Raw genomic sequence first — 15,168 nt, forward strand, 5'->3', positions numbered from 1 at the left:
ATAGGTGTAATTGCTACAGATATAAGTTACCACACAGACTTCCTATACCGACCTACTTTATTTCTTATGGTAACAAGCATTATAGAGAAAACACATTAAAAACAATAAAAGAACCTGCATGCACGCTAATAAGCTTACCAGAATTAACCCCAACCTTAACAAGGGCTCTGGCAGGAGCAGCCTTTCAACTCCCCATCCAAGGAATTTCATTTGTGGTCACAAGTTCATCACAGCTTCAGCTCAGGACAAGCACCCAATCTCATGAGACCTCCGTAGGCCCACTCCTTACAACCCTCGCCTAGGGACTAGGGCTGTCCAGACCACGGGTCCTGCCCATTTGCTGGATCAGGAAGAAGGCCCTGAGCTAGTTCAAAATATTCATCCAAAATCCCATACTTTGTCTATTGGTCCCTGGAGAATCCGGTTTGAACTAGTTTATGAAGACTTCTCTGGGGGGTGGTTTCAAAGGGCTGATGACCAGAGGAATCAGATTAGCATCTTCCTTCCTACTAGAGAAGGTACATACAATGCCACAACAACACATACATAATTTTTAATACAATGTAACCCTAATTCAAGAAAGTTTAACTTAATTCAATCATGTTTATCTTAATTCCATAAGATTTGTTCAGAATACTACAGAATATTGTCAGTCTGTCACGGATCATATGAGTGACACTGCCCTCTACTGCAGAGAATCAGAATTACTTCTCTGTGTGTCATAGGCCTTATGCTGCCAGCAGCTAATTGGAGATTCTTGTTTAATTCAAGCGGTAGAAGTTTGCGATATTAGAATATAGAGATCCGAGTTTTATTCCCATTGGCATCACAAAATTCAAAGTGGTCAGATAACTGTAAAGGCCTATGCCACGGATCTGACACACATTAAACTAAATATAGCTTAGCACATCTTTACAGGGAAGTAAATGGCTATGTGTCAGGGAGGTAGAATAAATCTATCAAGTGTTTTGAAAATCTCATTTGGATTTGGAAATGGATAGAAAAGAAATAATCAAGACTGAGGAACCTGCAATGATATTATCAACCCTCAAATTTTTATTATGCATCACCATTTCCAATAAAGCCTTCAAGTTTATTTTTTGGTTAAGCTTAAAGTGACTAGGTCGTGTCCAATAGGCAAGGAGCATGGGTGTGAGTAACAAGAATACTTATGCCCATAAGCCTTACAATACAGGCGTTTCCTTTTTCTCCCGTGGAATATTCTAATGTGATAAAAAAAGTCGAACAGATTAAATAAAGGAGAGAGCTCATTGCTTGCTCAATACTTTGTCTTGCATTGTAACATGGAAGCTTGTGTGAGAGAATGACTAATGGCGTATCCCATGGGGAGCGCCAGAAGAAACGCTTTAGGAGATTAACTGATTTAGCCTCATACCCCTGAAAGCTATATTTTAAAGGGGCAGAAGTTTAATAATTGGAATGCTAGCTCCTTCAATAAAATTACATTTTAATTAAAGCGTCTCATTCACAAAAGCTACAGTTAAGGGTGTATCAGCAAGTTCACGATAAAATTCTATTTCCAAGGAGTTGTAACTTTGAAACTTAGCGTCCAGGTTTTCACCTGTTGTGATAATTGACCTGATCTCATGGTATCTTTGATAACAGGACTCAGTGCACTTTATGTCAATATCTTTGATTCCAGGCTCTAGCTGTTACATTATATATTCAGACCACAAAAGGCCTGATTCTGGTCTCAGTTACACTGGTGTAAACCAGTGACTGAGTTCAATGCAGTTGCCCCAATATAAAACAAGCATAGAAGAGAGGAGAATCAAATGCAGAGATTTCTTTCCAAAGGGCAGTATAATTTTTTTTTAAAACAAAGGCAGTAAAATGGATAAATACGCATGATACAGGAAAGTAAAAAAAGGATTTAAGTCACTGCCACCTTAGTATTTGACAAACAACTTTGCATATGCTGCTAATGTAATTGTGATTCCATTTAGTGTTTGGGGAAAATTAAGCATTTTGGAGCCAGAAAGGTACTAATTCAACAGATAACAACCGTTAATTTAAAAGGCTTTTAAATGATGTTGTTAAAGAAATATACTGTAATAATATTACTTAAAAGGCCATTTTAGTAGATTTGATTACCCACAATACAACCATCTTGGATGTTTTCTGTTGTTGTTGGCATGCCTAGAAGACACACTGCAATGCATGACTGGACAAGGGAATTCTGATGCTCAGAAATATGTTAGATGCTGCCAGAACAGGATGTGAAAAGAAGCTTCTGACATTTCTCCATTTTGAAATTCTAAGTATCACATTACACATCCTAGCGGGCTTTTCAAAGAAACATAAGGAAATCCAAATCCCACTGAAGTTCAATGGAAGTTAGGCTCCTTTGAAAAGTCCCAGCCTACATTTTTACAACCTAGCACACTGTACAGTGCAGAAGCAATGGATCGCAAAGGACAAAAGCATGCATTCCTGCCATTTAACCCAAGACCTCGCTCTCTTTTCACAGTAAGAGGCATGATAAATCTTATCCTTAAGGCTTCTAGGAAAGATATTGTGTGCTTTCGAACCATATACCTATGGGTACCTTAGATCCCTCAGCTAGATTCCACTTATTTATGTCAAGAGAACTTTTCTAAGGAAGTTTACAATAAGACCTTAATACTGAATATTAAATCTCAGCAAGACACTATGTACAACTTCAGTTATCTGAATATAAATGGAATATTGAATAATTTTAGATTATCAATGTAACTGATAATGGTCTTGGGACATGCCCACGTTTTGGACAAAAGGAAGGTTAGGGTATCTGAGCTATTCAAGTTTGGGTTCCTACGAATCTTAAAATTATACCAACACAATAGATTCTTGGTACATTATAAAAGATTGTTTTCAGAAGACAGTCAAATGCAATTGCTGACATTGCATTATAAAGTTTAGTGCAGCCCCCGTACCCCTTAAAGAAAGATTTGAAGTGAATGGTTAGAGGAGAGGACTAGTCAGTAATCAGAGACAGCATTACCAGCTCTGCCACTGACTCACATCATGGTCTTGGTCTAATCACATTAACCTGTGCCTCAGTTTACCCATAATGAAGACAAAGGTACCTACACGAGACTTCATCAATTAATGTTTGTAAAACACTTTTAAGTACAGGGTAGCATAGAAGTATTATTATTATGTATTCTGTGTGCTGGTAAGAGTTGATTTGCTTCTAATTCAGAAGAGGTATGAGGCAAAGCTTCATAGATTCTGTAAATAAATCACATATGTAGAACTAACAATAATTTTCATGTCATGTTTAAACCAGCATTGATTTCAGATTAATAAAAACATTCAATCCAAGTGGGATTGATTTTGTTTAGCTTGTTATGAGCAGCCTCTTAAAACAACAAAAGAATAAAAATTACATTGGATGTTTTTTCTAAAAGGAATTATGGCCTGTATTATACAGGAGGTCAGACTAGATCACAACAGTCCCTTCAGGTTTGGAATCTATGAACAATTACATAGAAGATTTAGGACCACATTTGCAAAGTGAGGTACGCACAAGTAGATATGCACACCTATTTATGCAAGAAAAACACTACTCTGTGCTCAAAATCATACATTAGCATCTGTATATCAATGACAAGACATCTACATGGGTAGATGTTATGCATACACTGGATATATATGAATGTAAATTAGGTGTCCAAAGGCTAATTGGAAAAAATGGTCCTTTATCAGTATTTTAAAGTAACACACGTCAAACCAGAATATAAATTAATTGAACACTGGTTTTAGTATCCAGTTCTTACCGCTACAGTTAGTGCTGTAATTGCTGGGATGCTAAATGTTGGATCACTCCGTTTCTCTTGACAGACCACACGATACTGAGAAATAATCCCATTGGGAGATATAGGTTGGGTCCAGTTCAACAGCACAGAATATGCGCTTGTAGCTTGTGCCCAAGGGGCTTGCATGCCCCAAGGTGGAGCTTCCAAAGTTTGTGTTGAAGACCACAGACTATCCACTGACCCCTTGGAATTTTGAGCTCTGACACGGTATTCGTAGATAGTGAATGGCTGCAGTGCATCAGAAGCATCAATAAATTCCAAGGCTCCTTCAGACCAAATGAATAAAAGCAGCTCCTCTTGAGTGTTTACAGGACGTCTGAAATATAAATAAAACCAGTCCACTTAAAGCTTACAGTGACTTAAACACAGTCAGATAATATTGAAGTACAAGTCCTAAATTCAGTCTATACTTGAGAATAATACAGATCTTATCTCTATTCGTTGTATAGGCAAGGAACTGCCCTCCTTATTTTGCCTTATAAGTCATCAGCCTATGTCAGGTATTGACTATTGAAAAAACTTTCAAGGAAAAAGGTAAATAACTAATTTCTCTTTGCCATTAAGTGGGAGAAAACTGTGCAAACTCAATCAATACTACTGTAATAGCACTGCAATAGCACTTTGTCCTTTATTATAGAACACTCCAGGCCCAGGGCTTCAAAGATGAGTGCCTAAACTAAGGTCATAGTGTCCTAAATCCATATTTAGTCACCTAAACAAGTTATCTAATTTTCAAGTGTTGCAGATTCTCAACATTTTTGAAAATCTGGACACTTACTTAGGTACTTAAATCAGGACTTAGGAGTCTAACTCCAACATTCAATTTTGAAGACTTTGACCCACTTTAGTATTGAAAGCAATTAGTTGCCTAGAACAGGGGTTCTCAAGCTTTTTCTTTCTGAAGCTCCCCTAACTTGCTACAAAAATTCCACAGCTTACCTGTGCCACAACAACAGTTTTTCTGCATATCCAGTAGATTAAAAGCCAGGGCCAGTGCTATTGCCTGGGACCCCATGCCACAGGGTGCCCAATGAAGCTAATTTGCTCAGGCTTTGGCTTTCTGCCCTGAGCCCTAGCGAGTCTAACACAGACCCTACTCGCGGGTTTATTTTGGCAGACTCCCTGAAAACTGCTTACAGAGCCCCCAGTGGAGAACCACTGGCCTAGAACACAAAGGGACAAACATTCAAACAGTCCTTTAAAACTAGCCTATACATTTTGCCTGTACTCCAGTTTGCACATGAAAAAAAAAATCACATTTCTGGATGAAATTAGGGTTCTCAGTCGGACAGAGCACATCCAATTTCCAGATGTAATTGTAAAAGCTCATTAGAAAACATGATCCATAGTGCTTTCCCATAATATAAATGCATATCTTTTTCAAAGAGATTTTCTACTTAAAATATTTTGAGGCACTTTCACATGTCAGCAAATGAAGACTCATCACTGTCCACACATATGCACGTAATATGTCCATTCCAGTTAGGAGTAGCTCTGCTACTGGCAAATCCTGAGATTCTGCTAAGCTTCAATGGAGGTTACAGGTGATCAGCTTCTCTTTTACAATTTGGCGCCACTAGGATGTTAATTTAGAGTTGATGGATAAAGGCAGGTCATAAGTTTCTAGATGAAGTTGCCAAATCACTTATCTTTACTAGGAATCAAAATGTTTGTCTGGAATAAAACCTAGTGGTTGAAGACTATGATAAATCTCAGTGAAAACTGTGCTGCACCTCACACGGATTTTGGTATTTTCCTTACTTTTAACTGAAACCTTTGCCTCCACATTAAATAAAACCATTTTATCCCTGCATGCTAACAAACAAAAAATCAAATTACATTATCTGTCACTTGTACCAAAAATACAGCAAATTCACAGGCGTGGAATTAGTGTGTCTGGCTACCAGGTGTCATCACTACTTCACATGCACATTGGCTGAAGAACATTTCTTTGGCAAGATAAAAATCTGAATTTCAGTAATACTGTCAGTTTTTATTTTGTTAGTCCAACTTTAGTCACTATTTTTAAGGATATAAAAAAATCAACAAAACTATTAAAAATACTAGCAATCTTAGGTGCTTGTAATATTAGACTCCCATATATTTTATACAAATATAAACAAGAATGCACATAGTTGTGCATGTGCACATATATTCATAAGTACACACACAGCTGTGTCTGCCCGTAGACATGTACACAAACATGCCACTCCCATATTTCTCCAAGTTGCAAGAAATGGGAGAATTTCCAGCAAACTCTGGGATGTACTTACCCTAGGATATTGTAAAGTTTAAAGGGTGGGAGCAAGAGAAAAGCAAAGAGATTTTCTGAGTCTCACTCCTCCAGACTGGGGGAGTGACCAACCACAAAACATGTTGATCCTGAAGATCTGGTGATGGCATTTGGTGAAGGGGAGGAAGGACAGGCTCTTTAGCTGCCCCTAAAATAAGAAGTGGGAGCCTTTGATGAGTAATGAAGAGAGTGATGAGTGGACCTATACATTGACTCTTAAACCATACTGCATCAAGTGTCCTGCAGCATAGCACCACGAGTTTGATTTTTCATACTTTACTCCATGTCGGATTAAAAATACATGCAGAATTATCATTCAGATGTATTACTGTGCTCATCAATGTGAAACACACCCTTACAAAAGATGGATGCATACTTTACCTTTCTCCTCTGTCCTGCTGTTTACTCACCCTGCTCCACACGGTAAGATGTATTTCCTTCTTGCAGTGCTTAGGTACCTTCATGATAAGTATCTTAGAAATACCTCAGATAGGTCAGAAGACAAAGAAACTGTGCATAGGTTTTTAAAATCAAGTGTAGCACATAATTGTATCAAGACAAGGTGGGTGTATATTTGCAAACACACCACACAAAACCAATGATATACTTGAGATACATCGATTATATTTTCATCCTCTGGACAGATGACCTAAACTCCGTCACAGATTCACAGATTTCCGTCTTAACTTCAACAACCACCACATGTCTGTTAAACTCTCTCCCACACAGGCATCATCTTCCTGGATAACAAAATCAGCTTCAGCAATGGAAGCCAACGGACACCTTGTAGCTGGGTGGACTCCTGCTCCGGGAGAGAAGGGGTTAAAACAGCCCTGGAAAGGGGCTGTAGCTGGAGCCAGAAGCCTGGGCTGATAGCGGGAGTGGCTGCAGCTGGGGGCCACGCCCCAAACTGAGCCACAGGCTGTATAAGAAGGCCAGGGGAGCCAGAAGCAGAAAAAGTCTCTGACTGGAGAGGGAGACAGGCCTGGCTGCTCGGGGACTCACCCAGGGGACCTAAAGGAAGGCAGGGCTGGGGAAAAAGCCTTAGGAGCTGAGAAGCCCTAGGCCAGCAACTCCTCAGGCTGCAGGGCCTAATTCTAGGCCTGCAAGGTACTGGGCTTGCAGAGGGGCAGCCGGAGGGTGGGTAAAGGCAGCCAGGCCAAAACCCCTTTGCCTATGATGAGTGGCTGATACTGCAGTCTGCCCCAGGGCGTGGGGCTAGACAATGACTAGGCAGTAGCTAATACTGAGGCAAAGTGGGGATAGTGGGGTGGGGTTCCCCTGGGAGGGGGGGAGACCCAGTTAAAGGGGCACCGAGGTCCAGGGAGGGACCTGGGGCCAGCAGAGGACAGGTGGATCACTGGCCTGCAGAGGGCGCTCCGTGGCTGGAATCAAGCTAATTCCCCGAAGCAACCAGCAGGAGGCGCCGCGGGGATGAGTCCACACATTTACACACCTATATCCGAAACCCTTGGATCATCACATAGATAGAGTGACCACCTCAAACACACCAAGAAATCTGTTATCTACAGCCAGGCACTCAGCTACCACAGAATATGCTCTGAGAAGAAAGTCCAGGATATATACTTTAACACACTCAAAACCGCCTTCACTAAACAAGTATCAGAGGGGTAGCCGTGTTAGTCTGGATCTGTAAACACCAAACAAGAACACTCCACCAGAGAAGTAGATTACATCATGAAACAGGCCATTCAAATACCCCAAGAGAACTTGCTTCAGTACAGAAATAACCTCCTCCTCCCTCCCGAATCCCATCCTGAAATAAATCTTTCCTAAACTACTTCTTCTGGCCTTCAAACAACTCTTCAAGCTCATCATCAGTGGCATGTTCCCACAGATCAGGACGCAACAATGAAAAGTGGCACCAGACCCTTCCAAAACAACAGATGTAAATCTTGCAGACTTATCTCCATTGCTACAATGATCAACACCCTGCACAATACAACTTTGAAGAGCCACAGGTTCTACACAGGCCGATCAGAACCTCATCCGATGCATTAAATGTGCCCCAATAGCAGCTATGTGGGTAAAACCAGACAATCACTACACTCTTGAATGAATTCACACAGGAAAATGATAAAAGACAAATACACCACATCACCTGTGGGTGAGCACTTTTCACAAAGCGATCACTCCATACCTGTGCTCATCCTCATAGGAAACCTGTGCAACACTTGCAAAAGTTGAGCCTGGGAGCTTAAATTTGTAACTCTGCTAGACACTGATAATCATGGACTGAATAGAGACACTGGATTTATGGATCATTACAACATTTGTAACCCACTAACCCCCACTCCAGCTGCTCCCCTTCCCTTTCCTCCCTATGATTGGAGGGGTGTTAATGGGCCACTTCACCTTGAATGGTCCCTTGAAATATGTGTTAACTACTTATACTAAACAATCTGCTCCATCTTGTATTTAGTTGTGTCCCTCTGAGTTAGTTTTTCTGCAGAAGAGCTCTGCATAAGCTCAAAAGCTTGTCTCACCATCAGAATTTGGTCCAATAAAAGATATTACCTCATCCACCTTGTCTCGCTAATATCCTTGGACCAACATGACTGCAAAAACTCTGTCTGCAAAGTGTCATGCACACCTATGCCATCACAAACAATTATAAATAACAATATCTTATAACTGTGCTCTCCTCCCAATGTATTTACAAATATTCCTAAAGAGAAGTAAAAAAGTGGTGTCATTTTAAGTGTAATAAAGTCGTCTTTAATACCTGGTATCTGGGCTTGCTTAGCACAATAATTTAATTAACCATTAAAGCACTTCCTAGAATTCACAAATTTATGTTTAGTACTATTTTAGAAATTCTGTGAGAAACAGCTACTCCACAGCGAAAGATCAAATATGCCACCAGCCGTAAGCTCAGCCGCAAGCAAAGCTGAACATTGTAGCCTGGTTAAGTATTTAGATCTTATTACTACTGAATATTTAATGAATGAAACTTATGGTTAGGTAAATGGTTCCATCTGTGGTGCTAAAACCCAGAATATCTTCATGTATGAATAAACTTTGAACAGAAGTGGTTGAACAGTCTGTAATCATTTCAATCGACTTAAGATTTAAGATTTAAGATTCAACTGCTCATTTAACTGGAAGTGTTTCTTCTGTACAGTGAGCTGCACAGGAAAATAACATTTCCAGGAGCTGGAAGCTGTCTCAATCTGCACACTCAGATTTGCTGCCTGTGCTCAGTTTAAAGCTGCTCAAAGAGAGTTATTTTATAAAGGGCAAATCCAGTGCTTAATTTGTTCCAGGGCTTGCCAGGCCTGAGCTCTGGCACCTCTAGGCTTGGCAGTTCATAGCCCTGGCACCTCTGGGCTTGCTGCATCAATTATGAAAGAAAATCATTGCTTGAGTCCCAGCATCTCTTTACGTGACTTTTGGCACCTCTTTCCTTATAGCTCAGTGGTTTGAGCATTGGCTTGCTAAACCCATGGTTGTGAGTTCAATCCTTGATGGGCCATTTAGGGAACTGGGGTAAAAATCTGGGGATTGGTCCTGCTTTGAGCATAGGAGGTTGGACTAGATGACCTCCTGAGGTCCTTTCCAACCCTAATATTCTATGATTACAAATTAAGCACTGGGCAAATCCTCCCTGGCCCCACACCAGGCTCTAGCAGGGGTTGGGAGGACGGGACATCATCCTCCATGCCAGATGACTAAACAGCTACTACTACAATCACAAGACTGCAACAATGACTACAGCACCTGCTCTTCCCTTCCCTCACGGGAGATAGTCAGTGAATCCTTGTATTTTTGGATGCACCAGCTCTGCCTCTGGCGCCATGCTCAGAATATGCCTTCAGAGCCATGTCCCATCCTGACCCCAATCCTTACAAAGCCAAAAGAGAACATGGACTAGTGCTGCGTGTTGTCCCTAGGCCCAGGTGGTGAGGGCATTGGAAGCATTGTACAGGCCTGAGGCAAAATGCCCCTACAAGTTCTTGCAGGGACAATGTGCTTCACAACGCACCCTAATTCTATCTTCCATGCAGAGCAACCGAGTAGCCCTAGTTATAATTCAGTCATGACACACCTCCAGAAATTTATATTGTGTTTCTTTTTAAAAAAAATACAGACTTTAATGTAGGAAAAATATACAAAAAAAGGACATGAGTTGGGCGCACATTAAAACAGTAATTCAGACCATGATTTATATTCATTACAGATAAAACTGATAATAATCATGAGCCAAATGCAGCACTCACATCAGTTAATATAGCCATCGATATAGGTCTTTATACTACAGTAACATCTAAGTGTCTAGTAAGCTGCACATCAAGTGTAAACAATGCAGGGGAGTAGTAAAGTGGTGGAACTAACACTAAACGGGCTCTCAGTGGATGTGAAAAATTAGCATAACTGACATTCCAAAGGGAAGAATAAGGAAGAGCAAGTCACAGCTGTCATCAGCCCATAGCATTTGCTGTATCTTAATTACCACTGTTACTTTTTCTGTTAAATCCCTTTCCCTCTCCCCTAGACTCATTCTGCACACCTACAGGGCTGGTGCAAGGATGTTTCGCACCCTAAGTGAAACTTCCACCTGGTGCCCCCCCCCACGCCCCCACCCTGAGGCACCCCCCCACGGCAGCTCCCCCCTCCCCCCTGAGGCACTCCCCCTGCAGCAGCTCCTCACCCCCCACCCTCCGCCCTGAGGCACCCCCCCCACTCCAGCTCACCCCTGCTTTGCGCACAAGCACGAGCACCCCGAGCACGCCGTGGCTGCTTCACTTCTCTCACCTTCCAGCAGGAGCAGCATCAGAGTTTCTGGCGCCGCAGGCAGAATTCGGGGGGTGGCATTTTGTGCGCTCCTCACGGGGCACGCGGGAGCTTCCGGTTCCACTCTCATTGCACCGCCAAAGAAGGTCCCTCCGCTGAAATGCCGCAGGCAACAGCGGCAGTCATTGAGCTGCTCAATTGCCTGCCACTGTTTTCCGCGGCACGTTGGTAGAAGGTCCTTCTTTGGTGACGCGATGGAAGTGGAACCGGAAGCTCCTCTGCACCCTGTAGGGAGCGCACAAAATGCCACCCCCCCAAATCCTGGCACCCCAGGCGACCACCTAGGGTCACCTAATGGAAGCGCCAGCCCTGCCTCCCAGGCTTGCGGCGCCTAAGCTGATTGGCGCCGCAAGCCTGGGAGGCAGGAGAAATGAAGCAACTCACCCCTGCCCTGCCTCCACCCTGAGCACGCCATGGCTGCTTCACTTCTCCTGCCTCCCAGGCTTGCGGCGCCAATCAGCTTAGGCGCCGCAAGCCTGGGAGGCGGGAGAAACGAAGCAGCCATGGTGTGCTTGGGGAGGAGGCGGGGAGGGGTGAGCTGGGGCGGGGAGTTCCCCTGCGTGCCGCCCCCACCGGCCTTACTTGCTGCAGGCGGCCCTCCCTGTGCTCCCCTGCCCCATCTCCCTCTGCCTAAATGCCGGAGAGGACCGGGGCGGCCGAAGATCTGGCCGCCACGGTTGCTGCCGAAGAAAATGGCGCCCTCCAAATGCCAGCGCCCTAGGCAACTACTTAGGTCGCTTAAATGATTGCATCGGCCCTGCAAGCCTACTGAATGCCAGGCCTGTGCAAGTTACACTATTATCCCACTTATATTTATGTTCTAAATAATGCACCCCTGCTGAATTTAGCTGAGATACTTCCACTGAAGTTGCACCAGCTTAAACCAGATCTGAATTGGACCCCACATATTTCTAATTTTATAGGTAATTTTTTCTATATAATCAGTTCTCAAACTGAGGACCACAGAGCACTTGGTGACTGGTGATCACATGATGCCGGCTGGCCTTGTTTCCAGTTACTACATCTCATTAAAAGGCAGCTAGATATACATTAAATTACTTCCCTAATATTCCTTTTCCAGGCTAGCAACTGCTGTGGTTGTCACAGAGATGTTATATAATACTGAATGCAAGGGACAGTGGACTCCATGATTGTGAATGAAAGGGGAGGTGGTTCACGAGACAGTCTCTGTTAAGTTGTGGTCCTTGTTGAAAAAAATGTGTCTGCCTCTATTCTATGAGATGTTTACAGCTGTCCCACTACTCAGAGGTAAAATACAACCAATTACACTCCACCCCAAATGTTTTTGGCAGAATTAAATTATTTTGTAAGCACTTTTATAATTCTACAGGCAAGCAAAACTCCTGCAATTTTAATAGAAACATCTCCACATGATGGCATCCCAAACATTCAATGTTTTGAGTTAAATGAATTTATTTCGGTGGAGATACAGCAAGGAAGAGGCAAATGATGAAGAAGAAATTACATGCCATAACCTCCCCCAGAAATACTGCAGTCTTGTTGCTATAACAATATAAGCCTACATGTGGCAAAAGAATGACAAAGAACTATATGCTTACATCCTATTTCTGTCCTTAAAAATTTCTGATTTTTTTTGCAGCTATCTGAGAAAGATTTGATATTGTTGTTGTCTAAGCACATTTAAACTTCAGCTGAAATAACTGCCAAGTGATTCATGCCTATGTAGGTGAATATAACGATTGTATCTGGAGCCCCAGTGCGCCATTTTCATTTCACTTTAAATAAAAAACAAAATGTATCTATGTCAGTCAGTGCCCTTCTGCTGTACTCAGAGGTATCAAACAGGCTACAATTATGATTGTGAAGTGATTGTGTCACATTGGAGGAAGGTTTATTGCTTTTGAGTCTGCTAGGCAGTAACACATTCTGTTTCATATTACTCTTTATATCATTGTTTGGCTGTGACTAGAATAATCAAATGCCATCAAATGCTGTCAAATTCAATTTACAGTATTTTTCACTGAAGCAGGCTTTCTGCATTATATTTCCTGTTTTCCTTTTCTATGGCTGCCATGGAACAGAAACTGTAATCATCAGCTTTATTTACAAAACCAACAGAGTGAAGTCACGTCTTGGGCTAAAACAGATACTTTATTTCCTTTGATAAGGAGTAGAGACTTGATGTGTTTTTCTTATACAATTAACAGAAACAGAGATTAGGCATTTTTAGAGACTCAGTGATAATATATTTAAGGCAAATGTGAATTTACATTAATTATTCTTACACATTCAAACATCTGCTAAGAGGAATTTGGCTTGCTCTTTTTTGGAAATGCCCTCTTCCTATACACAACTGCAATACAATGCAAACTTCCAATAGCCAAAGGACCTGGGGGACACCTGAAGCTTTTGAAAAATCCTGGCTTCAGAAAACTTGGGAAGCCAGCTCCACAGGCTTTGAGACAGGAAGTTCTGAGATGAGAGAATCTGGAGCTCAGACTTCAAAGCCTGCTGTGCAAGCTTCCCTCATACATGAGCATGCCAGTTGGCTTGCTCAGCGCTGGCAGGCTCTAGTGCAGAGGTTATGCTCTGCATCCCCAAACCACCACATTACATAAGGATCCCACCAGTTGGTTTCCACAAAGCTGATTGCAGAGTACAGACTCCTGCACAGCCAAATTTCCAAGATATAACTAACTATGTAGAAAAGGCTGCACGCTGGGCTCAGGAGATCCAGAGCACCACGAGGACATGCCAGTCAGTCTTATGGGAGCCAGCAGACTATGGAGCAGAGGTTTGACAGGGAGGCATAGGTTAACACTAGGAGACAAACATCAGCGTAATTTAACTGGAAGAGCTCTGTAATACTAACCCAATGTAATTATTTCTGGCAAATAACATACGTGATCTCGAAAACACCCTGATTCAGTTTAAATGCTTAAACAGAGGGCCCACCCACCACTAGTCCTGCCCAGTATGACTCTCACCTATTCCGACGTCAGCATTTAAGCAGCCATAAAGTATACGTTAATTTACATTTGAGTACTTTCCATGTCCTCTCTTTGTCTTTGACTACCTGTCTCCAATTTCTGGCTTCATGCACCCGATGAAGTGGGCTGTAGCCCACGAAAGCTTATGCTTTTGTTAGTCTCTAAGGTGCCACACATACTCCTGTTCTTTTTAGTTTTAACTCAGTAACCCAACTACATCATCATTACTTTGGTTCAGATGCACTCTACCTCCTACCCAAGTCAAAACTGGCTCTTTTCCAACTGCCATCTTCACCTAATTGTGGTTAGAATGCATTTTGCACCAAGTCTACAAGCATATGGTTCATTCATTCCTTTCATCTATTTATTCAAATTTTGCCTCTATTTTTAGAAAATGTGGTTCTACCTACTGCATGTCATTTATGATAGCTCCAACATGGAGCAAGATTACAAACTGTGTTGAAGTTCCTATCAGCAACTTGCCAATCCACTGACGAATATCCTCCTAACATAACACTCAAAATGCCAGAAACCAGGCAACGCTTCGCTTCATGGCTCAAGCAGCATGCTGTACATTTTTAAACACTATGTTCACATACCAGTATTACTTGGACTACTTAAGTAAATGCTTTATTAAGACTAAATGCAAGGGGATGATATAGAGGTATAAAAATGTCTACCTGTGAATAAAGTAGTTAATTATGATTCCATTTGGTTTCCTAGGTGGTAACCATTTTACTTCTATTACTCCAGATCCAGTTGCCCTAACTATAGGTAGATTCAGTCCCTTAGGAGGTGCTTCAGAAGTCCTTGCGTATGTCCGACTGCCTACTCCACAGCCACCTGGGAAGAAAATCAGAAATTAACTTAAAAGGTCAAAGTTTTCCACAACAAAAAAAAAGTGATCTTTTAATTGTCTAAAGCATGAAAATGTAGGGAACAAAAGTGCTTCATTAATCTGAATATACAGTGGCTATTTTCTGTGAATAAAAGCAAAGGTTTCTTATTTAGACATTTTAGCCGTAAGGAAAAGGAGCGTATCATGATGTGAAATAAAGGTAGTAGTAATACGAGCATTTAGTGTATGAAAGGTGAACCAATTAATTATTCATTTTCCTTTCTAATGCGTTTAATATGTATTTTTAAATACTATGTGTGTCACATCATAGCGGCCAAGCTGCCCAGATCCAGTTATCTGAGACTGGCCTTTAGAAGTCCCATAATGAAGGGCACAATACCAAAAATAGCAATGGAAGAAGCTTGAAGA

At 41.9% G+C, this 15,168-nt stretch overlaps 1 protein-coding gene across 1 annotated transcript in view; it reads right to left on the reverse strand.

The window, feature by feature from the left end:
• Positions 1-15,168, reverse strand: part of USH2A (usherin) — a 570,592-nt gene that overhangs the window by 71,567 nt on the left and 483,857 nt on the right. The window contains exons 59-60 of the mRNA XM_050950274.1: positions 14,582-14,744; positions 3,783-4,137 (exon numbers count right to left, since the gene is read on the reverse strand). Of these exons, the coding sequence (XP_050806231.1) occupies positions 3,783-4,137; positions 14,582-14,744 (518 nt within the window). The remainder of the gene's footprint in view (positions 1-3,782; positions 4,138-14,581; positions 14,745-15,168) is intronic.

The sequence above is a fragment of the Gopherus flavomarginatus genome, chromosome 4 (genome assembly GCF_025201925.1).
Source record: "Gopherus flavomarginatus isolate rGopFla2 chromosome 4, rGopFla2.mat.asm, whole genome shotgun sequence".
In the NCBI taxonomy this organism is placed as follows: domain Eukaryota; kingdom Metazoa; phylum Chordata; order Testudines; family Testudinidae; genus Gopherus; species Gopherus flavomarginatus.